General features: G+C 57.2%; 1 protein-coding gene across 4 annotated transcripts; it reads right to left on the bottom strand.

The window, feature by feature from the left end:
- Window positions 1–1,409: 1,409 nt before the first annotated feature.
- MAP2K3 (mitogen-activated protein kinase kinase 3) lies at window positions 1,410–27,776 on the bottom strand. Of its 4 annotated transcripts, none has more exons than XM_068699068.1 (13): window positions 27,653–27,776; window positions 13,721–13,753; window positions 13,398–13,467; window positions 12,147–12,195; window positions 9,869–9,982; window positions 9,430–9,549; window positions 8,887–9,003; window positions 8,603–8,654; window positions 7,710–7,837; window positions 7,028–7,105; window positions 5,098–5,237; window positions 4,300–4,345; window positions 1,410–3,862 (listed from the first exon to the last, which is right to left on the bottom strand). In XM_068699068.1, the coding sequence occupies exons 1-13, from the start codon at window positions 27,666–27,668 to the stop codon at window positions 3,779–3,781; spliced, it is 1,047 nt and encodes a 348-aa protein (XP_068555169.1). In that variant the 5' UTR covers window positions 27,669–27,776; the 3' UTR covers window positions 1,410–3,778. The 4 variants fall into 4 exon arrangements, with proteins under 4 accessions (XP_068555169.1, XP_068555172.1, XP_068555170.1 ...); XM_068699071.1 differs by lacking the exon at window positions 27,653–27,776 and adding an exon at window positions 26,362–26,500; XM_068699069.1 differs by lacking the exon at window positions 27,653–27,776 and adding an exon at window positions 17,798–18,148.
- Between the last annotated feature and the right edge of the window lie 159 nt (window positions 27,777–27,935).

Genomic DNA, 27,935 nt, shown 5'->3' on the forward strand with positions numbered 1-27,935 from the left:
CGCCTCCCCGACCTGTGATATTTTCAGGCTTTGCACCGTGAAGGTTTCCTTCGCTCGCCCCCGTGCTTCCCCGCCGGCGTTGCCACCTCTGAAAAAAGCAGCAGGGATGTGAAGGGAAAGGAAGGCTGCACCCACTGGGCAAGCCGAGGGTTTTCACCCAACCTCTTTTGCTCGTTTGTTTTGGGGTCCTGTGTAAGGTAGCATGGGGTCATCCTGTTTTCCAGCACCCCACCTGTGGCCCCATTGCTGGATTTGCAAACCGGGCTGCTAGGATGGGCAGAAAGGGCTCGGAGATTGCCCAAGGCAGTGGTGAAAACAGAGCAAAACTTGGAAACTCACCCCTAGGTTTGGCCAGTTATCAGGAAGGGCACCAAAGCACCGGGATGCCCATGGTTAAACCAGAGCCTGGGCTCTCCTCACCCCAAAACACAGCCTCTGATGGGCTGCCCCAGTCACTCCAGGTGCCCCCAAAATGATTTTCAGGCCCCCCGGCAGCCTGGCTGGGCCTGGAAAGGCCTTTCCATACAGTGGAGGTCTCGTTGGGCCACCCGAAGCAAAAAGAAACCCTCCCTAAATCCAGCCTCAGCCGCTTTTGGGTAAAAAAATAAGAAAATTTAAGCAAAATTAAAAAACCTGCAGCCCCAGAAAGCTGCCCACATCATCACACCCCCTGCTAATTGCTATCAGCCGGCCTCCCCCACAAACACTCTTGAGGAATGGTGTGAGCTCCAGCTCCCGGGAGCCCCACCAGCTCCCAGTATGACCAGTGAGGGTGCCCCCAGTGCACTGGGGGAGCCCATTTGGGGACGCCGTGCTAAGAGAGCTCCAAGTGATGGATTTTCTGCTTCTGCTGAAGTTCTCTCCTCGGAGGCACTGATTTATTTTTAATAGGTCTCGCTGTAGTTATTAAGTAATTAATTGAAACAAGAGCCCTCGAGCTTGGCCCCACAGCAGACAGAGCCCCCCTGAGTCCCCTCCCCGTGCCGCAATTTGGGGTCGCTGCACCCTGGGCACCCCCCTCCCAATGCATCCCCGTGTCCCCACTACTCCCGGCCTCATCCTGCCGGCCCCATACCGGGTGGGGGACAGCTCCTAGGGCAGATATTTTGGGATGAAGCCCCCCTTTCCCCCCCTTTCCCCCTCTTTTCCCCATCCCATTGCGCAGCGGCCACGCGAGGCGCAGCCCCACGGGAGCCCACGGGCGGCCGCTGGCCGCTGCCTCCCCCTCGCGGCGGCCCGGGGACGGTGCCCCCGCTCCCGGTGCCTGCTCCAGCCCTAAAAAGGACCAGGGAAAAAAAAAAAAAACACTGCCACCACCCCCCTCTGCTGTCCTGCGCTGCGCCCACCCATCCCAAACGGATGGAGCGATGAGGATGCTCCAAGGATTAAAAGAAAAAGGCACAAGGAGGTGGTTTGAGGGGTGATTTTATTGAAAAGGATGGGGTTGGATGGGTACAGACCGTTCTCAGACATATAGGGCTGGGGGGGTTTTCGCTGTGGTTAAAAACCTCTCCCACCTTGAAGCCAAGGTGGTGGCTCCCGGCCCCAGGCGAGGGACGCGGAGCTGCTGCGTTCGTCTCCTCCACAGCTCCCAGCTTCATCAGCAGGATCCCAAGCCCACCCTCCAGGCATGGCCCAGTATCCGTAAGGGCAGATGTTCCCCTTCCCCAAAACACAGGAGTCAGGAGCGTGTCCGAGAGGAGAAAGGCAGCCAAAAATAAAAACATGCAAAAAAAAAAAAAATAACAATCGCCGTTCCCCCAAGCACCAAAAAAAGGGTGAGGTAAGGAAAGGGATGGAAACAAGGAGAAAGGGGAAAACAAAAGCTCAACATCCAAACAAAAACAATCCAAAGTAAACAACTAAAAAAAAAAAAAAATTACAATTGTACAAATTTGTACAGAAGCTGCAAAGCTGTCCTACCAAGCCAGCATCGGGGCGCTCAGCGAGTGCCGGGTGGTTTGCAGAGTGGGACCGAGGGGGGGGGGCGTGGAGAACATCAATCAGCATTTATTATACAAAGAGGTGGGGTGGGGGTCAGGGTCAGCCCAAAGCTGAACAGGGTTCGTCCATCTCAACACCCCTGATGGTTTTTTTCAGGGCTGATCCCTCTCCCTGGGTGGACAAGACACTGGGGGAGAAGCTTTCCAGCAGGTGGAAGACCCCAAAAAGGAGGGAAATGCACCCTAAAATCCAGGCCTCCAGGGCAGGGATTTTAGGAAAAACGTTTTTTAAAAGAGTCGCTTAAAAAATAGATGCATTTCTTTAAAAAAAAAAAAAAATCTTAGGCCGGGGTCTCTTCTAGAAGTCTTCCCCACCACCCCAAATTTAGCCAGAAAATCGCTAGCCATTTCACCAAAACTGCTAGCCACACAGACATTCACACATTCGTCACTGATTTTTAAAAATATATAATATATAGAGCACGCGCACATACACCCACACAAATATATATTAGAAAAGGAAAAAAAATCCCTCTGAAAACTCAATCTATCAAAAAAAAAATAAATCCACAGCCGGTGCGTTTGTCCTGTGACCACGTACAGTAGAAGACAGAAATCCCTTTTGCTCCCGTAGCTCCTCGCAGGCTGCTGAGGCTGGGGGAGCAGGGAAACACATCAGGTTTTCACAGTGGATTTGCTAGCGGAGAAGAAACCGCTCCTCCCTCCTCCCCCACAGAAGGGCTTTTTTTTTTTTTTCTTTAATTTATAGCAAGTTAGGTTAAAACTAGGAAACACGTTACGAAGTCCATCATCTATAGACAGAAAATGTACAACTGGCAGCAGCCCCCGTGCAAGTCGTTGGGTTTGGGGTTTTGGCTGACATCCCAGTGGGCAGCCACGGGGCTCGAAGGCAGCTCGGGATGCATGGGTGGCAGCAGGGCCTCCGAAACGAGGGGTGTCACAGTGCGAGGTCTTACACGAGCCCGGGCTGGGAAGGGAGATGGAGCAGCATCCTCTCCGGCCGAGGAGCTGGGGAAGGCAGAGGCAGTGGCTGCGGGTGGTGTTGGATGGTTTCTGTCCCCACATCCTCCAAAAATGAGGCTGGAGGCGGCCACCAGGGTCCCACTCGTCCACCCCGTCCCCTGGGGACGCAGAGCACGGCGTGGCTCATCCAAAAAATGTTTCCCCCTCCACCTTCAAGGGGCCGCTGGATGGAGGCGGTGAGGGGGTGGGAAGGGGGTGCCAGGTCTGGTGCTGCACTGAAGGGTCGAACCAGGCATTAAAACGGCTTCTTGTGGGAACAGCAGTGTACCCAGGGAGCTGTGGAGCCTCCTAAAAAACTGCCCAGGAGCCTTGGGGCAGAGAGGCAGGCACAGAAGGGACACAGTTTGGGGACGGGGCTTGGGGCAGGGCAGACGAGGAGTGCGAAAGCACAGCAGAATGTTTTCTCTCTGCCCTCCCCAGTCAGCAAAGGGGAAGAAAAAGGTAAAAATTCTGTGCCTGTTGTGCCAGGAGTGATGACAGCTGGTGCCTGGCCCCGCTCAGGTACCACGGGCACCATCCCCTTGTGGTGGGGGATGTGCCTGGCACCCCAAGGATGCTCCCCAGCCTTCGGTTGTGGTGGCTTAGTCGGGAAGGTGTCGGCTTCAGAAGGCTCCTCCTGGGGGATTTCAGTTACGGGGCAAAGAGAAAAGAGACTGCAAGGGCAGCCAGGCCCGGAGACGCCCGTGGGTGGGGGAAATGTGATCTGTGCAAACCACCACTGACTCGAGTCCTTGTCGGCTGTGCTGCAGGGATGCCGGGTGGAGGGGACTGCAGAAGCCGTGAGCTTTGAGTTAGGAGTCTTCCCCGAGGATCTCTGTCACGAAGGAGGCCATGTCAGTCTCTTTGGTGTCGTGCAAGGTAAAGAAGGGGTGTTCCTGCCGACAAGAACCGAGACAACGTCAGTCGCATCCCAGGATGGACCAGCCCAAAAGCAGCCCCCAGGGGATGTCACACAAATGGCCAGGGGGACACCAGCGTCCTCCCCAGGCTCCCGTGGGCACCATCCCTCAGCTCAAAGCTTAACGCTTCCAGGTTTGGCATTTCTGGGTTTAACCCCACCCAGGCAACCAATTTTTGAGGTTCTTTGCCCAAAGCCACCAAGGGCAGATAGGAGAGAGGGAGAAAGCACTTCAAAACTGACCTTAACACCCCTGAATTCTGCACAGCCTTCCACTTCAGCCATGCTACACCCACCTCACTATGTGCCTGAAAATCACACCCACCCCCTGTTGTTCCATTTTGCTAGGGCCCTTTATCCCAAAAAATGTTTCAGAAGTGAGACCAAGGCCAGCAGAAACGGCTCCGCACTTACCATAAGTTCTAAATAGTTCATTCGCTCAGCAGGGTTCTTCCTTAAGCTGGAAAGAAAGAAAAAATAAAAACACAAGAGAAAGGCTGTAGGATCTTTTTTCTCTTTTTTTTTTTTTTCTTCCCCTCACACCCTCGCCTCTGTATGCGGTCAATGGGATGGGACTTCCCAGGCACCACAACTCCTTCCCAAGCAGCTCTGAACCATGCAGCCCTACAGGGCGGCCAGGGAGGGAACTGCAAAAAAATGAGTGAGGGTTTTGCCACGGAGGGGACAAGCCAAGCAGCACGCAGCCTTGCTCTTGTCCCCAAGACCAGGGAAGGAGGGGAGAAGCTTCCCAGCAGCCGGCAGGCTGGGCAGAGCACCTCAAGGCTCGCTGGAGCCCTGGCACCTCCCTGAGGGGCTCAGGGCACACCAGGAGCAGGGGACACCCCGAGGGGAGCAGCTCTCCAGCTGCGGTGCCCACAAAACCATGGTCAGCTCTCACCCGGAGGCACCCAGACAGTGCCTGGGGGTTTGTTCTCGTTTCATTGCCGCTTCGCCAGAAACCACCACGATTTCAGCAGCGCCAATGGTAAAAGGGGAAGAGAAACCTCTGCACCTTCCAGCAGCCGGGGTGAGTCAGGACGAGAGCAAAACCCGCTGGGGCTGAGCTTCCTGCCGTGGCCAAATGCCAGCTTGGTGCAGGGAGGGAGAACCGGGCTCCAAAGCTGGACAAACCCAACCCCAACGCCTCGCTCCAGCCCCTGCAGACCTTTTCAGGCAGGTCAGGGGAAGCCACAAACCCTGCTGGAGACTCACCACTGCGCCGTGAAGTCCACAAACTCCTTGGAGAAGCGGTCAGCAGGCAGCTGGGGCGACGGCTCCTCCACCACTTGCTTGAGCTGCTGGAAGGGGGTGCCCCAGGACTCATAGGGGAAGCGGAGAATGGCCAGCTCGATCTGGGGACAGGGACAGGACGACGTGAGACATCGGGGTCACCTCCACCCCACGCAGCCCGCCGCCTCAGAGGCTGCAGCGGGCTCAGATTCAGAATGAAAAACCTCTTTCCTTACCAACAGTTCTCAATTTGGGTCATGCTACCTTTTTTTTTTTTCCTCCTTTTTAAATACAAAAACCCAGAGGCCAAAAATACTTCCTTTTGAGGCCCGCTCAGCAAATTAATGCATTTACAGGAAGCAGACAAAGATATGTAAAATGGGATTAGTTTAAAAGATAGCAGCAGCAGCAGCGCGCACCATTTCTGCACTGGCTTCTCACCAGAAACTAGCCTCTGGGCTTCAGGCTGGTGCTGCATGAGCACAAAAAATATCCACGAACCCAAAAAAAAAGTGCTAGGACATCATTTAGGAAGACTGCTGCCAAACCACTTCAGCTATTGGGTCCTTGGTGCAAGTCAGCCCTGCTCCATCACCCACTCCAGCAGGAAAAAAGCCCTTCACAGCTCCTGGGCATCTCCTGCCAAGGGTCAGCTCCTGTCTGGAGATGGACAGCAAAGCCTGGCAGGGCAGGACGGGATGGGAGGGATGAGAAATGTGCGGGGATGTGGGACAGAGCCAGGGGCCCCCATCTGGGGAACTCAGCTGCTGGAGAGCTGAATGAAGCCAGCAGCCCGGAAAGGCCTGGATTAGCCCCGCACCTTAACGGCCCTAAATTTGGCTGGTCTGAAATCAATCACACCCCTCCAGAAATAAAATAACAGGAAGCCAGCCCAGGAGGAAGACATTAAAGGGAATCAGGTCAGGGCTCCTTTCAGCTGCAGGCTGGCAGGCTTTCAGCAAGGTCCCCTCTCCCATCCAGCACTGGAAAGGTTCGGAGATGTCGTCATTGACACAATCTCCCATCCCACAGCTTCCTGCATCTCGGAGGAAAGCCGGAGCTGATTACATTCCCAGCCTGCTTCACAGCTGGCCAGCCAGCCCAGCTCTGCATGGCACGGGCGTACCAAGAAGAGGGGGCTTGGGTTTGGCACCCCAGACAAGACCAGCCAGGGAAGAGAGAATATTTGTCAAAATATCTGTGCAGCACGCCCAAATGCCTGGATGCAGCGCCCAAAACAAAGGTCGCAGCTAAGAGGGTGCAAGAAAAAATCATGAAAATAATCTAGCCCCAGAGAGAGAGCCTCCTGGAAAGCAAGAGAAGCGTTCTCGGGCAGCATCCCCTTAGAGCCAACAGCTGGGATTTCCTTCGCCTTCCAGTGCCAGACGATTTCAGCTGTTTTGGAGGTAGATCCACCATCCTGTGCAGCTGTGATTTTGGAACTCAAAGCATTTCCCCTTTCTGTGGGCTGCTGCAAGCTACCCCGGAGGCATGCACATCACCCCTTGGGGGGGCAGGCAAATTCATCGTGATCCTCCTACCAGGCACGGCTAATACAGGAGGGGTGTGCTTGCAGGGAGGCTGCGACCCAGCCACAGAGAACCCTGTTCCTTGTAACCAGCTCTGCCAAGCACCTCTCCAGGGAACTGCAAAGCAAACCTTGCAGGTGGCTTTAAAAGCCAGGCTTGGGGATGCCCACAAAAGCCCAGTGGCCCTGAGTGCACAGGGAACCACAACCCCTCTGTGCCCTGGTTATCTGCTCGTGCCCTGAGCTGTTACACTCAGAATTCAGCCCCGTTTAGCAGGGGTGAAAGCCTCAGACCCCAAACCCTGCAGCAGGGTGGGAACCCCCCAGCGCAGACCCCATCCCACCCCTGCATTGCAGGGCGCTGGCCTCAGCCCGCTGCCTTACCATGGTGATCCCCAGACTCCAGACATCCGACTTCACGTTGTAGCCCTTCTGGTTCAGCTCAGGATTTATTCTTTCTGGCTGTAAGAGCAAAATGGAAGATATTACGACTCTGTCTCGTTTTCCCAGTGCACACCACACGCAGCAAAGCTCTGGCTCCAAAACCCAGGCTGGGTGGATTCCCCTGGGTCATGTCCCCATGAAGGCAGGGCCTGAGGTTAAATCTACGAGCACCGATGAAAGCCACGTCTTGTTCCACACAAACCCCACAAAGACTCCCCTCCAGCTCCTGAGCGTGACTCCTACCCCAGGAGCACAAGCTACCCACACACACCACGGATGGCAGTGGGAAATTCACACTGACTTGAGAGCAAGGAATGAAATGATCCTGCCAAGAAAAGCCTCAGCGTTTTCTAAGCAAGAAGAGCAGCCCGTCCGATCACCACAACCAGCACCAGCCAGGTTTTCACCCTTCTGGGAAGGGAAGGTGGCAAAGGGAGAGCCTGCTGCAGGATTAACACAAACAGGAGGGTTTACAGGGAGGGTAATCCCCTCCTCAGAGGATCCTGCTGCATCAGGAAGCCCAGAGCGCTCCGTAATGGTTTCTATCTCAGGACAGAGGGGAACACAGACTGATTTTTAAGAGCAGCCTCTTTGGGCCGAGGTTGGATGGCTCCCCACTTACAGCCATGTACGGTTTGCAGCCGGCATCCATGGTCTTTGCGACCGAGTCCACCAAGTAGCCACTGATCCCGAAGTCACACATCTTCACGTGTCCCTCCTTGTTGATGAGCACATTGGAAGGTTTCACGTCTAAAAGAGAGGACACGAGAGAGCAGATGGGGCCTCTGCAGAGGTAGCGCAGAGCCTGGGACAACACAGGGAGAGAGGGGACCAGGGAACAGAGACAAAACCCCACAATGCTTTTATCAAAGTAAATGTTCACAGGCAGAACTATAACCCTGCCCTCCAGGCAGAGCAGGCCTGGAGATCAAAAGATCCTTACACAGATGAAATAAAATGCTGAGGAGCTAATACCCTGCTCCTTAGGGGGCATTTATACGCCCAGCACAGCCTTGAAAGTTCAACCCCTATCAAGTTCTCAGGACAGCTTGTCTCATGCTCATCATGAGCTGTCCACAAGGAGCTACATGAAGATGAAGAACAGGGCCCAGGTGTTACGATTGTGTTACGATTCCCATCCGTGATTTGCAAGGTCTCCTTCAGCTCTCACCTTGCCAGAACTACTCAGCCAGGAAGGGTATGGGATTTTGTCCCCGAGAGCTGCCTGCAACGCATCTCTGTGCTCGGAGAGGGCCAGAGATGTCCACAGAAGTACAGGCAGTGAGGAAGTCGGTCATTATATTTAATCTTTCATCCAGAAAGGATGAAGAAAACAACATCATGCAAGGAGACGCATGAAAAATACATCTCAGGAACAGGCCTTGGGCATCCAGGTCTGCCCACCACATTCCCAAGTGCCACCAAACACCCCCGCAGGGGCCCCAGAGGCACAATCCATGTGATTTATAAGGTTAGCACTCCAACCCCACCACACGAATCCCAGCCAGCACCTACCTCTATGGATTACGGACAGCTTACTGTGCAGATGCTCCAGAGCCCGTACAATCTGGTGACAAACAGAGCAGGAGAGAACTGTTAGACACACGCAGCACCAGCATTTCACTGCAAACACACCAACCATTTCTAAACGCTGTGTGTCTGAGCAGAGACCTCCAACAGGCTGCATTCAACCCCCACGAGTGCAAAACCCAGCACAAAGTTACACGTGAGGGGTGCCATGCATCACTGCAAAGCCTGGGGGGAGCACAAAACCACGTATGAACCCAAAAGGCACTCACAGACACAGCCATTTTCCCCAAAATGTCTTCAGGGATGGTTTTCTTCTTCTCTAGTACTTTCTTGTAGAATTTATCTAGGGAGGTGTCCATGAGCTCCATGCAGATCCACACGTCGCCCTGCAGATAAAAGAGAATGCAGCTGAGTAGGAATTCCCTAGAAAACCCCAGGAGCTGAAGGGAGTGGAGGGGACAGCCAAACAGACCCTGCCCCTTCCACCTGGGGCAAACCGAGCTCCCCAGGCACCAGCACGCTGCCTCCACACCAGGCACGATGGGCACAGACGTTCAGGTACCACCAAAACTGCCTGCAACAGCCTCCCTAGCAGGGTCTCCCTGAAATCCAGCCCAGCCAAGGACAACGTGGGGACAAAAGGGACCTGCTGCACACTGCCTGGAGGAGGCAGGAGTTCAATTTTGCTGCATCTCAAAGAGACCAGCTTGGATGAAGAAAGCCAAGGTGGCTTGAGACAGTTTTGTGCCTTTGGAGATCTTGCCTGGCCCCAAGGTGCTGCGCAGCCCAGCAGCTCCCCACCAGCCCAGTACCTCTCGGAAGAGGGCTCCGTAGAAGGTGACGGTGTAGAAGCAGTCGACCGTCCTCATGGAGATATCCAAGTCCATCAACAGCCTCTTCTGCTCCTGTGTGTTCACAGTCGCTCGAATCCTCTGAGACAAACATATAACAAAAGAAAAAGAAGGTTTTGATGTAGGTGGAGTTTTGCAGCCAGTAGCACCCTCAGGAGATGCCCAGATTCCCTCTGCCAGGCAGCTCCCTAAGGGATGACACCACCTAAGCCCAGGGCTCCACACTTGGATTTCAAAACCTGCTTTGAAGGAGCCACACCAAGCTGCACAGGGACACTGGAGGCTGCCAAAATCAGCATCCCTCTAACCTCCCACACCTCTCTGTCCCCGGCAGAGCCTCTCTGCTGCCCTGGAGCTGCATGTCCCAACCTCCAGCCCTCTGGCAGGCAGCTGGGCTCACCTTCACGGCCATGATGGTGCCGCTCTGCGCGTGCCGGACTTTCTCCACCACTCCGTAAGCCCCACGGCCCAGCTCCGAAATCGTCACCAGGTCATCAGCTTCCACCTCAAAGTTCTACAGGGAGAGAAGTAAAAAAAAAAGAAATAAGACATGGGTATGCTCATCACCAAAGGCAAAATTCCAAGCTTGCATCTTTCCCATGCAGAGCACTCCCAAATGATGGTGCCTACAGGATTCCAGCAGCTCTAGGCACCAGGCTCGGAGGAGATGGATGCATTTTTCACTCTGTTGAGCCCCAAACTCACCAGGGCTCACTGAATTCTCCCTCTGAAGCTAGAGATCAGGAGTTTCATCCTTCCAGCCAGGGCACACTATTTCTGTGGTGAACAACCCGCAGGGTTTCAGCAGCTCCCCTGCCAGCACGAGCAGCTATTGGGATCCAGGATTGGCACCAGATCCCGGTGCCCAACGGGGCATCACTGCCTGCCCCTGTGTGACCACAAGCACACCCACGTGTCCAACAGCACCCTGCTTGTGTAAAGCTGCTCTTAGACAGGGTGGCACACACCACAACCCAATTCCCAGCATCGGGCAGCTCAGGTTGTGCCTGCTTTCAGCACCTCGCCCCATCATCATAGCCAGCAAGGCACAGCATGAGCTAGCACCAAGAAAAGAGCTCAGGCAATGCAATGACCTGAACTTCATTTCCAGCTGGAAAAAGACAAACCCCCAGTGTTCAGGCAGCAGGGAGCGAGCGAGGCTGTGCGCAACCCCCAGACAAGTTTCCCTAACCACGCGTTACCCTGTAATTGCCTGCGCCGCTGGGCAGGGCATAAACTGCTCGAGTGAGCCACGGGCTATTTTGGGAGGCTGCATTCATCGCTCCTAATAAGTTACAGACCTCCTTTCAACCAGGAGGAACTTCAGCCAGCCTGCCAGTCTTCCTCCGGTCCCGGGGAAGAAAAATAATACCAGGATGCCCAAGTGACCCAGCAGTCACAAAGGGTGGGAAAAGCGCACGCCGCGTCGGAAACACCACCCGCGAGCTACACCCCGGGCAGAAAGGAGGCAGAAAACACTGCTGGGGGGCCAAAATGGGAGCTGGGGCTGCCGGGCTGGTGGCTAGCCAGCTCCCCTGCCATGCTGGCCACGGGGCGGCCGGCAGCAAGCAGCGTTTATGCGAGCCAGATGTGGCTGGCAGGCGGCCGAGGCAGGGAGCAGGAGAGGTCTGGGGTTGAGCTCAGCGGTGAGATATGTGCTGCCTGGCACGGGAAGGTGCCAGCTCTGTCCCGGGCAGGACGGTGGGTACAGGGATGTGGGGACCCTACAATCTCCCCTCCTGTATCCCGCTGGCCTGGGCAGAGGCACAGTACAGGCTCGCTGCTTCTGCAGCAGCCTCCAGGAAGGATCTCGTGGTGCTTTTCAGGACACGCGTTGTGCAGTTGTTCCAGGTTATTGTTGTGTGTTTTTTTTTTTTGTTTTTTTTTTCCTGGCATTTACCCACAGAAGCTGGCAGTTCCCAACACACTCCAGGAACCAGGACGGCCCTGCCCAGGGGCAGAGGCGATGCACCAACACAATCAGCATCCCCCCTCCTGCATCCCTCACCCCCTGCCCTGCAGAGATGCAGGACACCACCTGCACAGATCAGATGGACCTGAGCTCATCCTCCACCCCGTCACCCAAACCTTCCCCCATCCTACATCGTGTCACTCCAGTGCCCAGATCAGACCCCTCCTGCAAACACCAGAGCAGGCAGAGCACAGCTGCTGAATCCCTTGGAGAAAGGCACTGCAGGGACAGCAGCCAGCACGGAGAGCTGTCCCCACGCTGCAGCACGCTCCCAGCGCACACGCTGTGCCCAGGCTGCCACACGGAGCCTCTCTCCCCGAGCTATTAATACACAACAGCTAGAAAACAACAAGGGCCGTGAGGCTGTGCCCTGGATCTAACCCAAGCTGCCTCCTCAATCCCTTTCCCCTCCGTCCCAGCTCTCCCCAAACCCTAAAGCCTTGCACTGATGGTGCCCACGGAGCGAGCTGCTCAGCCTGGGAGGGAAGCAGCAAGACGCAGGGCTGACCCGAGGCACCACCCCAAAATTTTTAGCTCACTCACAAACAGCCTTCTGCAGCTCCAGGAGAGCCCGTAACAAGAGGATGAAATAAAAGAGCAGCAGTGGCTGTTTCTAGCAGCTCTTTTTTTTTTTTTTTTTTTTTTTTTTTTTTAAATCAGGTCTCTCAAATTGGAAGAGGCAAAAAGAACCCGCGCCAGCACGTACCTTATCTCCGATGGTGATGAACGTCCTGGAGTCCAGGTTCCTCGGGGGCCTGCGAGGAAAAAGAGAGAGAAAGTCAGAGGAAAGCACAGCTCCGTGCTCCCCCTTCTGCAGTGCCAGGTTTTGTGTTCCTTCCAGTGCTTTCATCCCCTGCTTTCCACCATGCCTTGTTGTTACGGGCTCAGATCAGCCCCCTCCAAACGCTCACAAACGCTTTCATCGTGCAAACACCACCCACAAAGCATTTGCTGAATGCAGCCAGCGAGGTGAGGCGTGCATCAAACCAGCAGGCTCCGAAACCATCCCCGCTCGGGAGGCGAGCCCACGGAACCCCGACCGATCCCACGAGCTGTTCCCGTGGCAGAGCGGCTCGGCTGTCATGTTTTGACAGGCAGGTGTTGTAACAGGACAGCCACGTCGCCCGAAACACACGCCTAGGGAACAACAGGTAATTCCTCAGCAGTGAGTCATTTGTGTACACTCCACGGCCTGTTCCAGGCAGCCTGGCACGCGGAGCAGCCAGCATTTCACAGGGTCACGCTTTGCACAACAGCACGCTGGCAAAAATAAAAAAAAAAAAGTCTTCCCTTACGGCTTTTTCCCCCCCATCGTTGCCCACTTCCCACTACTGGTAGCAGGGTGCTTTTGGAGCAGACTTTAGCCTTTTGTCCCTCGTGCTTCGCTTCCGTGCTTTCCCCAGCTGTGAGCTTGTCGGATTGGAAATTGAGCAATTTGTTTTAGCCTCCTGTTTAGCTCCTGTCAGAGCCATGCAGCGAGCTCCAGCTTCAAGGAAGTGCTCGGGCTCATGAAAAAAGCCTTGCACTGAGCAAATATTTGCATTGCACCTCGAGAAGTGCAGAGAAAAGGGATCGCAGGCACCTGGCAGCAGCCTCTACCGGAGTGCTCTGGGCGTGCAAGCACCCTGCAGGCTCCAGGCGGACACCTTTGCCAGGGGAAATTCAGAGAGATGAAGCCACGGGGGAAGGAGGTGGCTGCTGCGTGCATGCCAGGCTGCACAGCACTAACGGGGGACTTCCCCAGCTCCCCAGCTCACAGATCTGCCCTATCTGGGCTTTCAGGGAGTGAAATTTCCCCCTCTGAGGGTTTCACTGCTCTCCCGGAGCTGCCGAGGGTCTCTGGAAAGGGCTCCTGGTACAAGCAGGGCTGAGCGGCGGAGGCGCAGCCCGTGGTGTTTGGGAAGAGCATCACAGAGCAGGAATTTCAGCTGCCTGCTTTTCGTCAAACCCCACTTACGTTGTGTTGGCAACGGGCTGCTTGATGGGGACACATGTTATCCTCAGCTCCCGCTTCTTCTTGCTTTTCACTGGAAGAGAAGACGCACACGTGAGCAACTGGCATTTTTCTTTCTCTGCCTTCAAGCATCCTCCTACCCACAGCCCCCCGGCCCGGGGGTGCACAGGAACTCTTTTCCTAGCCTCACACCTTGCACTGCTCCTCAGCCACCCCAAAAGCACCTGTTAACCCCCTGTGGCCATTAAGGGTTCCTCCTCTTTGGGGATTTTAATTGCAGGTGTTTAGGGGATGGGCTGAAGCTGCTGTTCCTGCTGGGCACTCACCTGGTTTGTGCGGCTCCAAGGATCCCTTGGAATCTGGAAGAGAGCAGAGAGACACGGGGTCAGTTTTGGTGCTCCAGAGCAGCAGGCACAAAGCACGCACCCCTCATGGCCCCGGGTACCATCCGAAAAACACGCCAGGAGGACAGAGGGGTGCTGGCACCCGGCCCCATCCCGGCTTGACCAGCCACAAGAGGTCCCCACGCCACCAGCTGTGCGCAGGGCCCTGACCCGAGCTCTGCTGCCCCAGCTCCTGTGCTCCCCGCCAGGCCAGTTTGGGATGCACAAACCCATTTCTCGGGGTGGTCACAGCCCCACAGAGCCTGCTGCACATGGGATGGGCTGGGACAGATCCATCACGGCCGCAGAAGCAGGCAGGGAAGCGGCCAGGCCTTCTCCGCTCCACACCGACAGCGGGTTGGAGGCCACCAGACCACAAGCAAGCCGAGCAGTAACTAACCCCCACCCCAAATGGGGACACCCCCACGTGCCACCAAGTGAAAATAGCACAAAACCAGGCAGGAGCTGGCTGCCTCAGTGCTGCCAGACACAAATCCAGGCCCGGTCTGCATGGGCTGAGAGCTGGGAGAAGGCCAGGCCTGTCAGGAGCAGCCCTCAGGATGCTCTCCTGCCCAGCTCCAAACAGCACAAGGAGATGGGCCTGAAATGGGAAGGAGATGGAGCCCGAAATGGGATGGCCAGAGCCCTGCTTTGCTGCCCTGATCCCCTGCAGGGACAAGGGGCCTGGGGAGCTGCATGAGAAGCAGCCCCACAAGGTGGGCTCCGAGCACGGGGCGAGCTTGTGCCCAGCTCCTTGTGGCCTCGTGCAGGCTCCCTGCCATGAGGAACGGCTCCTGGGACAAAGTCCAGCGCTTCCAACGCTGCTGGGAAAGGGAGGGGAGAGGCGAGGAGCTGGGAGCTGGGCAGGAAGGAGGGGAGATGCTCCTGGATGCATCCTGCCCTGCTGGGGGGGCACCACGGGTGGGCAGCTTCAGCCCGGCTGCTCCACACCAAACCCATCCTGCTGGGCTGGAAATGGGTCCCAGAAAGCTGACCCAGTCCTGGCAGTTGTGGGGTTTGATCACTGGTTCACAAACCTGCGAGGTTTCCTTTCCCAACCCCGCACCCGGCCGGGCTGGCAGAGGGAGCTATAAATATCCCCGTGCACCCACTGAGGACACTGCAAAAATACCTGGTTGAGCAACGCCGGGAGCAAACACAGAACGGAGCCAAAGGAAAGCTGACATCCCCGTCTTCAGGCACCGCCTTCCCTCCCTGCAGCCAGCCCCAGAGCCAAAACCCGGGGGCTGCAGCATCCTCCTGCAGCCAGGGGGTGGGAGAACCCAGGGGGCACACGCTCCCATCCCACCCAGCGTGCTGCATTTAGCACGTGGCTCAGGGATGCAGGCAGCAATCCAGGGATGCTGAGCTGCTGAACACCCACCCCGCCAACCCTGCACCTCCTGCTCAGCCAAAAAAAAAAAAGAAAAAAACCAGGACAGGGTGAACCAAACGCCTGCAACCCCATGTCAGCCCCCACAGCCACCTTCTGCCTGGCGGAGGGCGCAGCCACCAGCCAGACCTTTGCACGAAGCCCTGAAACAACCCCCATACACACACACACACACACACACACACACACATCCCATCCCGGCTGGTATTTTGCTTAATCTGTTTGCTCTCCTTCTCCCCAATTGCCATAGTAACCCCAGCAGGAGCACAATGCTCCCTCTGTGCTGCCCGCTCCCCCGAGCAGCGCTGACTCACGCGGGGTCACCAACGCAGCGGCCCCAAGGCTGTGGTGTCAGCCCTGCCGGAGCCCCAGGAGCTGGCAGGAGGCGTCTTGGGGTCAGGAATCGATGCAGAGCCTTGTGCCCGTAGCGGGATTTGAGAGCACGGGTGGAAGGGTCAGCACGGGATGGGGAGATCCCCGCTGCAAAGTCCCCGTGCTGGAAAACCACGTCGCATCTCCATGCACCGATTGTACCCCGTGAAGCAGAATTAGGTTTGCCTCTTCCTGCTCTCCCCGTGTTTGCCACAGGGACAAACTCCCCGGCATCCTGCAAACCTCCTCCAAAAAGCACTGGCAGCATTTCTCCTGCTGCTCGCAGCCACAGAAGCAGCACGGGTCCGGCCGTGCAGGGGTGGAGCGGGCAGGAGCCACTTCCTCTTGAGCACAGCCCAGAAATAATTGAATTTCTTTTAAAAAATGAATAAAATAAATAATAAGAAAGAGGCCAACGGTGCTGTCCTGACGCTCTGCACACCCACAGCCTGCTCAGGGCAGGCAGATGGTGGCCATGGGGGGACCAGAGCCCAGCACTGCCGTCCCCAGCACGCTGCCCAGTGTCACCCCCAAAGCTGGTGGCAGCCCCAGAGCAGGACACCCGGTGCCAGAGGAACAAACAAGCAGTGGGATGAGCACGGCACGACCTTGCAATTCAATCCCTTCTGCCCTGAACAGGTCCCGGGGCAGCATCTGCTGTCAGCCCCCGCAGGCGGCTGCTCTCAGCTCCCTGGCACCTGCCAGGCTCTCAGCAGCTCGCCCCCAAATTTGGGACCCCACGGGAGAGCTGCTGGGGACAGGGGGCCGCTTTCTGTCACCTGCAAGTCCTGGGGATGCGCCAGCTTGTACCAGGGCACGGGGCTCTTGCAAGAGTCACCCACTGCTCGCGGTGACCTCAGATCGCTTCCACAGCAGCCAAATGGGGACGGGGCAACCTGGGGGCACGGCCCCATTAATCCCAGCCCCGTCACCCCCAGCCCGAGCCGAAAGCATGTCCGAAAAGCCAAAAGCACGGGTCACACAGCACCGTGCATGCACCCGGGCTGGGGAAAATGAGCTGACCGAAGTTCCTAGCGCAGCCGAGCTCGTAGCCCACGTGATGCCGCAGGCACGTAACTGCATCCTTTATGCTAAGAAAGGCACCATTTCCTCCTAAAGAAAGAAAAAAAAAGGCTTTTTTTCCCCCTCCCCTCATGCCACAGCCCGCACCAGCTAAGACCGGACACATTGGTTTCCTGGAACTGCTCAATTCAATGCTGAAATCCTCCTCCTCCTCCTCCCCAACCTCAGCCCCGTCCCGCTGCACCTCTCCCCGGGAGGTTTGGCCTTCCCACTCCGCCGGCGTGGGTGGAGAGAAGCGAACAGGACAACCTAAAGAACTGCAAATAAAGCTATTTGCCTGAGCTGACCTTTGAAATCAAACCTCTCCGAGCCTCCCCTGCGCTCCAGGTGAAGTCCTGGAACACGGACCTGCAGGGTGCAGGGGCTGCTGCAGGGGTTGCACGGGAGGGTTAGTGCTGGGGAAAGAGTTTGGGGACCCCCAGATTCCCCTCGACCTGCAAACAGGAGTCAAACACTGCTGGGGAGAATGTTTTGGGGAATCAGGGGGCACCCTCGACCTGCAGATGGGAGCCAAACGCTGCAGAAAAGGCGCAGGGCTGCAGGGTGGGTCCCAGCCTGGCTGCAAAGGAAGGGCCAAAAGAAAAAAAAAAAAAAAAAAGAAAAAAAAAGGATCCCCAAAAGGAAATAAAAAATAGAGGCAGGGTGCAACAAAGCGGAGAGGGGAATTTGGCCGCTTGGGTCACGGGAGTGGAAAAAGCTCCCTGTGTAAGCGGAAAAGCGGCGCTCAACCTGCCGAGAGCCATCACTCATCAGCCTGCAGAGGGGCTGCTGCAAGCCACCGCCGCCCTGCGCCCGGCACTTCTGCAAAAAGAGAAAGAGAAAAACCCGAGCAGGCTGGACGAGAAGCCCCCGCCGGCTGCAACGGGTGTGCAAGGGCTGCTGGAAAGCCCTGGGAACACCACCAGAAGAGGGACAGGCTCCTTCCCGGAGCCCTGCTGGATTTCTGCTAAGATGCCAGCGCTCCAACCCCGTGCAAAACATGCAAGTTTCCAGAGCTTTAAAAATAGATCCCGAGCTGCACATGCAGAACCCCCCCTTCCCGAGCGAGCAGAGGGGAGAAAAATTCCGTGGAGGGACCCCAAAAAAGTTCCACCATCCCCTTTTTTGGCACTGCAAGCAGCCGTTTGGTCGTTCCCCCCCCCGGCACGTGTTTTGGAAATTGCAACACCTACCTTGCCTCTTGTCCATGGCTTCCCAGAAATGAAGAACAGAAACGGGCACGCCTGGCGGAAGGGAGGGATGGGGGAGCCGGAGGAGGGAGGGAAAAAAAACAGCCCGTGGGATCTGCTGCAGGGCCCTTTTGGCGAGCACCACGGCTTACCCTTGGTAGGGCTGCATGCTCGGAAGGTGCCAGCAGCCCCCTTTTTGGGGTCCCCGCTGCGTGCCGGGGGCGCGCGAGCCGGCGAGCGGCTGGGGAAGGCTGGGGGGGACGGCGCCGGCAGCGCCGCGTCCCCGCATGGGCAGCTGCTGAGGTTGGCCGGTCTCAGCTCGGGTTACACTTGAAAGCTCAACAGTTGTAGAAAAAAAAAAAAAAAATGCAGCGGGCGAAATAACCGCTGACGTCAACAGGAAGCTGGGGGGGAGCCAGCGCCGGGAGCCATCGAGGCGCAGGGCTCCCGCGGCGCATCCCCCGGGGGACGCCTTCGCCGCTGGAGGGTTCGACCCTCGGAGCCCAGCTCCCCTCTGCCATCTCGATCCCACTCCCCAGGATAAAAACCCAACGGTGGGAGGCTCCCAAAGGTGCTGCCGTGTGCTGGGTGGGTTCCGTGGGGGAGCAGCAGCGTTCCTGCCATCCTGAGCCCCCCCACCGGTGCAGAGCTTTGCACGGCGATGCCTGCAGCTCCATGCAGGAGCACAAAACACCGGGGTACAAGGGGATGTAAGCACTCGGGGGGGCTCAAACACACGGCCCCGAGCACCCACGCTCAGCCCTTTGGCACCCAGGGAGTGCCCAGCAGCACGAGGTCGGATTTCTTGGCGCTGCAGGTGCCCGGCTAATTGCTTTGCCACTGACAACCATTCCCACAACAAATAGTGCGAAGCTTGTTCCATCACAATGCCGGCTCCCGGCTCGGCAGCTATTCCAGGGTGACAACTGAGACGGCATCTCCGCTGGCCAAGTCCAAGCTGCCGCCCGGATTCTGCTGGGAAATAGCAAAGGAGAAGGACGGAGGCGTGGAAAAAATCACCCCCGGCTCCGCCACCACGTGCGAGAATCATGGCCGAGCCTCGCTGCTCTCCCCTCTTCTGCCCGGGTGGGGTTTGGAGAAGCCAGCACCGACGTCCCTGACCAAATCCGAACAGGTTGCAGCTTTGTTTTCAGCTTCCCTGGCAGCCCGGAGGGCAGATGCTGCAGCAGCTCCTTCACCTTCCCCTAATTATAGCAAACGCCTCCGCCGCGCGGGCTGCGCCGCCCCGCGCACGTTTGCAGGCAGAAAAGTCAGAGGTCGAGGTAAAGGCGCATACCGACCTAATGAGCGCCTCCGATTTTAAATAGTGTTTATACAAGCCCCAGAAGGACTGCGGAAGATATTTTCCTCGGCAGCATTTCCACTCCCCGGGTATGGTTTCAAGCCGAGCTCATCTGCGCAAAAGGGATGCTGGCACAAGCGCTGCCCCCCAGCCCTACAGCAGCGTCCCCGTCCCATACAGGGGATGCTCCAAGGATCCCTACAGCCCCTCGTGGAGCCCGTGCTGCCTCGGCACATCCCAAATGCTAATAAATGCCTTTTTTTTTTGGAGCCAGACCCATCTTTTTGCAGGTCCTGGGGCCACCAGCCCCACTGCTGCTGGGCTCTGAGCGGCCGAACCTCGTGCGCCGGGCAGCTGCCGCCGCTCCCTGCCAGGCTTCAATGAGGGGAAGAGCACGCCCTGAAAAACAGCAATGAGCTCAAGCAGCAGCCTGCCAGCACCAGGCCCTCTCCCCACCCTTCCCCTGCCCACCCGCGGCCTCTCCGAGGGCTGGATGAGGCCGGGGGCACCGGGGGGAGGATGCACCGGGCTGGCAGCGGGGACCCAGGACCCTGCAAAACCCCATGGATAGCACCAAATCCCCGATCCCAACCTGGAAGCTCTGTGAGAGCTCTGCTTTTAAGCAAAACCTTGGAATAAAATCCAATAGGAAAGGGATCAGGGGCATCTTTCTGCTCCCATCACTCCAGCTGGGCAATGATGCCAAGAGCAATGCAAGGAGAGCACTGAGTGCACCCAGGACCCCAAAACAGGGAAGGATTTGGGGACGGGGACATCAGCTGAAGCCACCACGGCGGTGACATCCCAGCTGCCAGCCCTGGGCTGCCAGGCACACCCCAGCTCCATGCAGCAGCCAGATAACAGCCCGGCCAGCCCGCGTGCTCTGCTGCAGCTTCGGGAGGATGTCACCGCCCAGTTACGCTCCAGTTGGATTTTTAGGCTACCTGCATCACCCTAAGGGATGGGGGAAAGCAAAAAAACAGCTACATTTCATTCTGTGCTTTGTTCCCAAATGGCAGCTCGCTGTTCTGCAACAGGGGGGCTCTGCAGACAGGCTCCGTGCTGGGAAACCCACAGGAGCAGAGCCCAGGCTGCCCTCGGGGAGCGTCGGAGCAGCAGCCAGCTGGCACGGCACTGTGGCGTTATCGGACACGCTGCACCATGCCAAAAACTGCACAGCTGTGCAGCAGGACCTGGGCAAAAAACCTCTGCCCACCTCTTCGGAGCAGGCACGGGGCCAGGCAGAGCATCCTGCAGGGCTGCAGGCTCACATCCATCGCTCAGGATGGATTTTTTTGCCCAAAAAAAAGCAGTGGCAGAGGCTTCACCTGCTGGGAGCTCGCCGTGCAGGCAACCACGAGTCACCTCCGGGAGCAGCACGGTGCTGGCGTGCTGCCACAAGACAAAGGGCTCTGGGAGCAACCCCAGCGACTTCACGGGCAGGAGGAGAGGAAAAAGGAGATGGTGCTTCGAGAAAAGCCAGGAGGGAGAGGCAGAACTGCTGCCACCAGCTCTGCTGCTGCTCTGGTTCCTGAGCCCGTCCTACCCGGCTCGGTGCAATTTCAAGTACCTCCAGTTAGCCACAAAACCCTGTAAAGTTGGTAAAAGGGCCAAGTATTGCCTCTTTCTGCTTTTAATGCAGAGTCTCAATGACTACAAATAAATAAATAGAAATAAAAATTGCTTCTTTAGCTTCCTGCCATCCTCCCCCCGATTTATTTCGGGTGGGAAAAGAAGAACTTCATCCCGGCAAATGACACGGGTACCTGGGCTGAAAGTGGAATTTGTGGGGGGAAAAAGTAATAATTAATAATAATTAGGAAGTGCTCAATGTCTGCAGCTGCCTGCTCCAGGAGGGGGACAGAAGGAAAGGGAGCAGCGGGAGCGATGCCACCCGCGGGGACTGCGGGTCACAGCTCCCCGCTGAGTCAGGCCCAGGTGCACCACGAGGGCTGTGAGCTGGCTGCAGGTGCTGCAAACTCAGCTCGGGGTCCGTGAGTCAGAACAGGTCTGTCTGTCCGTCCATCACCACCAGCAGCTCGATGGAGGCAGGGCTGGGAGCACAACACCCAGATTTGGCTCTCCGGTGCCCAAACCTTTCCAGTGCCCAAACCTGCGCTCATGTCTGAAGACGCACGGGGGATTTCTGCCTCGCCACCCTCACCTGCTGCCTTGAACCACGTTTCTCCCCCCGATTATATCCACGCACGAGCTTTTCCGAGCTGAGAGGGAGGAAAAGAGCAAATTGGGGTGCTGAAAAGAGGCAAAACCCACCCCGTGATGGGGGAACTGGGTGAGATCCTCGGTCTTCGGCGAGGCGAGAGGATGGAAACCGCTGCAGACAGCAGGACCCGCAGCCACCACCTCGCAGCCTCTGCCCCAGCCCTACGGACACCACCGGGGACAGACTGACGTCTGCATCCCAACCCATGTCCAGCTGCTGCCTGCAGCCAGCCCCAGCCGCTCAGCAGCTCAGGAAGTTACGATTTTATATAAAAAAAAAAGCGCAGCACGCTTGCTAAGCCCCACATTTTTGCAGAAGTCGCCCACAACCATTTCTCCTTCGCTCCTCCAAACTCCCCCACTGCAAAGCATCGCCCCCGTGGGCTCTCGGCAGCTCCACACCACAAAAAAACCCTTCCACGTGCCCTGCACCCACAGGGCATCTCTGCCTGGTGCCCGGCTCGGGCAGCGTTTCCCCACCGCAGCCCCACGTGGCAGCCCCGGCGCAGGAAGGGCACAGCCTCGCTCGCCTGCTTCCGTTTCGCTGGGGTTTATTTAGTTTTTTTTTTTGCTGTGCCCTCCTCGCCCCCGGCTCAGGAATCACTGCGAGGTTTTTGAGGCTGGGTGGAAATGAGCCCAGCAGGTTTTTGCTCTCGGAGCTGGTTCGAGACGTCCCGGGAAGGCAGCAGGCTCCGCAGAGGCTGTCCCGACACATCCGGCTCACGTCCCGGGGCAGGAGCAGGCAGTGACTCAGTGCCGCCCAGCCTGCAGCTCGCAGCTTTTCCTGGGGCACGCTGAGAGCTTCCAAGAATCATTTCCATTTACAAAACAACGAGAAAAAGAAAAAAAAAAATCCCCTTTTAGCCCCAAAAGGGCAAGGCTCAAATCAGCGCTTTTTTTGGGGGGGAAAAGGTGGCGTGCTGCAGGGCAGAGCATGAAATGGAGCAGAAAGGAGCTGGAAGGAGAGGTGCAAGAGGTGAAACCTGCTCGAGATAAGGGGAACGCACGCGCTTGGTGCCGGCCCCGTGGCTGCCGCTCGCGGCTTCCCCCGGCGAGCTGTGCCTGTAAAACCCCCACGGGGAAACCCACGATTACCGAAGGCGAAATTCTTTGGGGATCCAGAAATGAAGGGCGAAGCGTTGCAGCAGCCTGGAATGTACACGGAGAGATCTCACGGACGGGAGAGGTGCCGGAGGAAAAGCTGAGTGGCCCCCTGGTTCCTCAACAAAGCTCACACGAGGCTGATAAAGGACTTGGATTAAAATGCACCCGCAATTTCCAGAGGTGCCTCCTCCAGACACCACTTTGCTCATTGCCCAGGCATCCTCCACCAAGCCAGGCAGTGGCAGGCTGAATTAAAACCTGCAAAAAGCTTCTGGTGGGCAAGAAATCAGCCTCTGCAGAGCCCAGGAGGACAACCCCAGCCGTCCACCAGCTCCTGCTGCTCACCATCAGCCCCCCGGTGCACGGAGCTAAAGGTGCTCAAAACCAAGCCACCGCAGGGATCGACCAAAAACGCAGACAGAACAGGTTGCAGAGGCTTTTCTGGGTTAAAACACGGGGTTTTACAGCCAGGTGTGGAGCGTGACTGGGTCTGCCACCTCGCTGCTCCTTTACCAGGTGCTCGGGAGGAGGCAGAGAGCAGCCCTGGCACCGGGTCCATTCATTTTCACCCCAAGCTCAGTTTGGCAGCATTTCAGGAGAGAAACCAAGCCGTCCGCGGCGGCAGGGGATTTTTAACTCTGCAGAGCAGCTTTCTTAAAAAGCCTCGCGGCCGAACACATCCGGCTCTTGCAGAAAGAGCCACGTCACTTTTGGGGACGAGCTGCACCGTGCGCAGGGGACAGCCCTCACCCGTCCGCTCCTTTCCAAGCAGGGCCAAGCCTCCCCTTCCCCAGCGCAGCAAGATCTCTGTCCTACAGCAGGGAATGCCTCCCCCACACACCATATTTGTTCTTTACTACTTTTAATAGGAAAAAAAACGGTGCTACTGGGCTGTGGGCAGCAGGAGATGGCACCAGCTGCAGGTACCTCCAGCTGCTAAGAGCAGGACGGGTGGCCAAGGCAGGGGGGCTTTCCTGCAAGATTTGGGCTAAGAGGGAATTTTTATGCACAGGACCATGGTATCTAACCAATCTGCAAGCACAGGCACGCCAAACCTTCCTAGATAATCCCATGTTCCCCTAAAGCAGGCTCCCTGCTTCCAGACCCGGCCGTGCTGGTTGCAAACCATTTTCCGAGCACACGTCCGCCCGCGGCCCCGGCAGGAAGCGGCGCCGGTGTCACAACCACCCCGGGGCAGAAGCACTCGGCTGCTGCCTTCGCCAAGCTCTCCCGACCTGCAAATGCTGCTGCAGCACTTGGAGAAGGAAAAGGGGGCACAGCCTGAGCTGGAGAAGTGGTGCCCCCACCCAATTGCGCCCAACATTTCGCCCTCTCGCCGCTCAGCGCCTCTGGAGAGGCACCGGCAGGACCCAACGCCAGCTGCAGGTTTTGTTTGCTGGAAATCTGAGACCTCCGGCTGAACAAAAAGCAGTAATTAAAAAGCTTTACCTTTCCTAAAATACACCAAAACGTCCGGCACCACCACGGCAGGGGAGCTGCCCGCAGCCAGGGTCAAACCGTGCGGCTCCCGGCACGGATGGGTGCAGGACACAGGCACCAGGCTCAGCCCCACGCAGCATTTTTGGGCACGTCAACCCCACCAAAGCACAGCACAGGTTAGCAGCCCCTGCTGGAAAGTGTTTGTACCAAAAAGAGGCTTCCTCCTTTCCAAAAGGAGGGTTTTTTGTTTTTTTAATTATTTTTCGTGGCGCTGTAGGGGGCAGGAAGGGTGGATGCTCTGCAAACAATTTCTGGGTAAGTTTTGTCTCCTCCTCATCCTGCCTCCTCTCCCACTCGTGGGATGTTTTTAAAGGAAATTTATCCCTTAAAAAAAAATAAAATAAAATGAGCATTTCACTTGAGAGGATGCAAACCTGGCTCAGAGCACGGGACAGACCCCCTTGGCAGTGACCCTGCTGCAGCCTGGAGGGGACGGATCCCCCCCAGCTCCTCCTTTTCCATGCTGAGAGCTCCCAAAGGAGCTGTGCTGGTGCTGTACCCACCTGTTTTGGGGACAGACACTCAGATGGGAATGAAAAGGCCGTGGGGAGATGCAGCATCTCCCAAGCTGGGAAAAAGAGACCACGAATTTCCAGTTCCCACCGTAAAAAATCCTCTCTGCCATCTCAAAATCCCTGGCTAGGACTCGACCTGCACTGCAGAGTTTTGTCAGCAAGCAGCTGTGGGTAAATGGAGCTCCGTGCGCACCCACAAGCAGTCCTGAGTCACGTCCGTAAAACCCCAAAGTTTTTGTTGGGCGAGTAAAATTACCCCCAGACAACACAAGTTCCTCTCCCAGCTCCCCCCCCAGCGAGCGGCCCCGCCACCGTTAGCCCAGTGAAAGCAAGCCTCTGACAAAAAACCCCACGTCCTCGGCCCCAAAATCACTGGGACCCGACACCTGGGCACTAATGGAGAAGCCCCACAGTGCACGCACGGATTCCCTCTGTCAGTGACCAGTTTTGGGGCCAGGTTTGTGCTCAAAGCAACCCCTGGCTCAGCCCCACACTGCAGCCTGTGCCTGGGGAACAAAAGCAGCGGGTGACAAGCAGGAGAGCAGCCTTTGGGGCTGCCAAAGCACAGCTCAATATTTATTTATCCTGTGTGATGTTCTACAGGTGCAAAGCAAAACCCTGGCTCTGTGGGTTCAGAGCTGAGAGCCCCCACACTAACCATGCACCGAGGGCACCGGTCGCGCTGCCAGCCCCAAAAAAACACAACCAAGGGCAGCAGATCCCATCCAGGCACCTGCCAAAACCCTCCTGGAGGAAAATCTCTTGGCGAAGGGGAAGGATGCGCTCTCGAAGCGTGCCCACGTGCCCCTCGCAGAGCTCTCCAAACGGGCACAGGCAGCACCACATCTCCACGCACACAATTCCTTCCCGTCCTGACACCACGCTGGGAAAATGGAGCTGGACGGAGCGCTGGGGGCCTGAGGCAACCCAAAAATCTATCGATAAACAGGCAACCAAAGATGCAAAATAAGATTTTGCATATTCGGGCAACCCTCAGGCTCGACGGCGCGCAGAACCAGCGAGCGAGGGTTTCCCACACACACACACTCAGCCCTCACCCCGCGAGATAATTCGGATCAAGGCGGCAGCGGGAAGAGGAAGAAAGGCGAAATCCTTCCTGAGCTTCCCTAATCCCCGCCAGGTGTTTATCTCGGAAGCTATGTTTAGCACCGCGCGGGGAAAAAGGCTCCTGCCCGGCACCATTCCTATCCCCGCGTGTCACGGGCGGCCACGCGCATCCCCAAAAACTCCGGAGGCAGGAGACAGCCCCGTGACTAAGCCGAGGTGACGGCAGCCGAGTTTTTGCGCGCATCGGTCACGGGCACGGCCAACCTGCGAGCCACGAGGCAGCCGTCTCCATTCATTGCCCCCATCACCTCCAGCGGGAGCACGAAGCCACCCGAAACTCCCGGGATTAATCCTAGGCTACATCCAGCCGGAGAGAGCAAAGCCACCTGAATTTCCCCAAGTTAAATTTCAGCAGGAGTCTAAAGCCACCCGAATCACCCAGGTTAAATTCTGGGCTACATCCAGCAGCAGCCCAGAGCCACCTAAATTTCCCCGAGTTAAATTCCAAGTTTCAGCCAGCGGGAGCCCAAAGCCACTTGAATCTCCTGGGTTAAATTTTGGGCTACATCCAGCAAGAGCCCAAAACCACCTGATTTTTTTCCATATGTTAAATTCTGGGCTGCGTCCAGCAGGACCCCAAAGCCACCTGAGTTTCCCAGGATAAATTTCAAGCTGCAGCTCACTCTCAGCCCACCAACACCCAACCAACAAACCCTCCCCAGGAGCCAGCACATTTCAGGCAAAACCCAAACCGAGCCAAATCTCAGCACCCAGCAGGGCACGAGGACAACACACACGCACAACACCACGACCCCACGAGCAAAGCAGCCCCCCAAAACCCTCCCCGAGCTCACCTCGGCTCTCCATCCAGGCAGGCAGACCCCAGGCGAGGTGTGGGCACGTTGGGGCTCCCCACAGCCTTTTTATGAACCCCGTTGCAGCCCCGCAGCCGGGGCAGGCGGGCGGGAGGCATGCGCCCGTACCCGTGAGTCAGCAGCTCCGCTCGGCGCACCGTAAATCGCCGCTGATTCACACCCCGCTTACACAGCAAACAGGAAACTCAGGTCCACATTCCCTCCGTTTAAGACACGGAGCGTACAGAGGAGGAGGAAAAAAAAAAAAAAAAAAAAAAAAAAAAAAATGCCCCCCCAAAAAAAAAATCCAAAGTCACGCCGAGGTGCGCTCATCTGCTCACATGGCTCCTGACTTCGAGTTTCCAGCGCATCACCGCTGCCCAGAGGAAAGCCCCGCGACTTCCACGCCGGCGGCACGAGCTCCACGGACGGGTCCCTGCTGCCCTCGGGGACGCGGTGGCACCGCCGGGTCCCATGGGTGGCACCGCTGGGTCCCATGGGTGGCACCCACGGACACGGCCCCCTGCATGGGGGGCTCCCCAGGGACCCCCTTGGGTTGCCCCCAGCCACGCACGGCGCTCACCGAACCACCCCAAACCAGCGTTGAACGAGAGGCGATTTGGGGCCGTTTCGTCCAGAATAGGGTCAGCTTGTTGCTATTTTTTTTTTTTTGCTGTTTCCCAGCTCTACCAAACTCATTTTTTTTTTTGTTTAATTTATCGCCGTGCTGCACACACAGAGCCATTCACCCCTTACCTCCCCCCCCCATCCCATTATGACCCCACGACCCCCTAACCCCCTTTTTGGGGTTTGGGGATTTTTTTCCCCCAGCTGGACCAAAATCACCCTTTTTTAAAAAAAAATTATCAACATGCTGCAAGCACAGAACCCTTCACCTTTTACCCCCCTGGCTGCCCCCTTACGACCCCACGACCCCTTAATACCCCTTTTTAGGGTTTGGGGATTATTTTTTTTCCCAGCTGGACCAAAATCACCGTTTTTTTTCAAAAAAAATTATCAACGTGCTGCACACCCACGGCGCTTCACCGCTTATCCCCACGGTCCCCCCCTACACCGCAAACCCCCCCTACAGCCCAAAACCCCCTTAACACCCCTTTTACACCCTATTTACACCCATTTACACCCCCTGACCCCACGCCCCCCAGCCGGGCTGTGCCCGCAGAACGGCGTGGGCTGCCTGCAGCCCGGGAACGGAGGGAAAGAGAAGGGAGTCCCGGGGTCCCTATATCGGTCCTGGGGTCCCCAAATCCCCCCCTGTCCCCGCTCCTACCTCTGGGCACGGACATGGCTGGCGGCGGCCCCGCAGCGCCCGGGCAGAGCGCGGCGCCCGGCGGAGTCCGGCCCAGCGAGGCGGGCGGCGGAGGAAAAACAGCGAAAGGCGGGGCCCGGCGCCGGCCGGCGGAGCCCCGCCCACTCGCCTGCGGAAGCCCCGTTCCGATTGGTTGACAGCGGGGAGGGGGCGGGGTTATCTCACCGCCCACCCTCGCGGGGGGAGTTTTATGGTTCACGGGCACGGTGGGCGGGGAGCGGTGACGCGGGCGGGGGGGGGAAGA

Source organism: Anas acuta, chromosome 15 (genome assembly GCF_963932015.1).
Source record: "Anas acuta chromosome 15, bAnaAcu1.1, whole genome shotgun sequence".
Classification (NCBI taxonomy): Eukaryota; Metazoa; Chordata; class Aves; order Anseriformes; family Anatidae; genus Anas; species Anas acuta.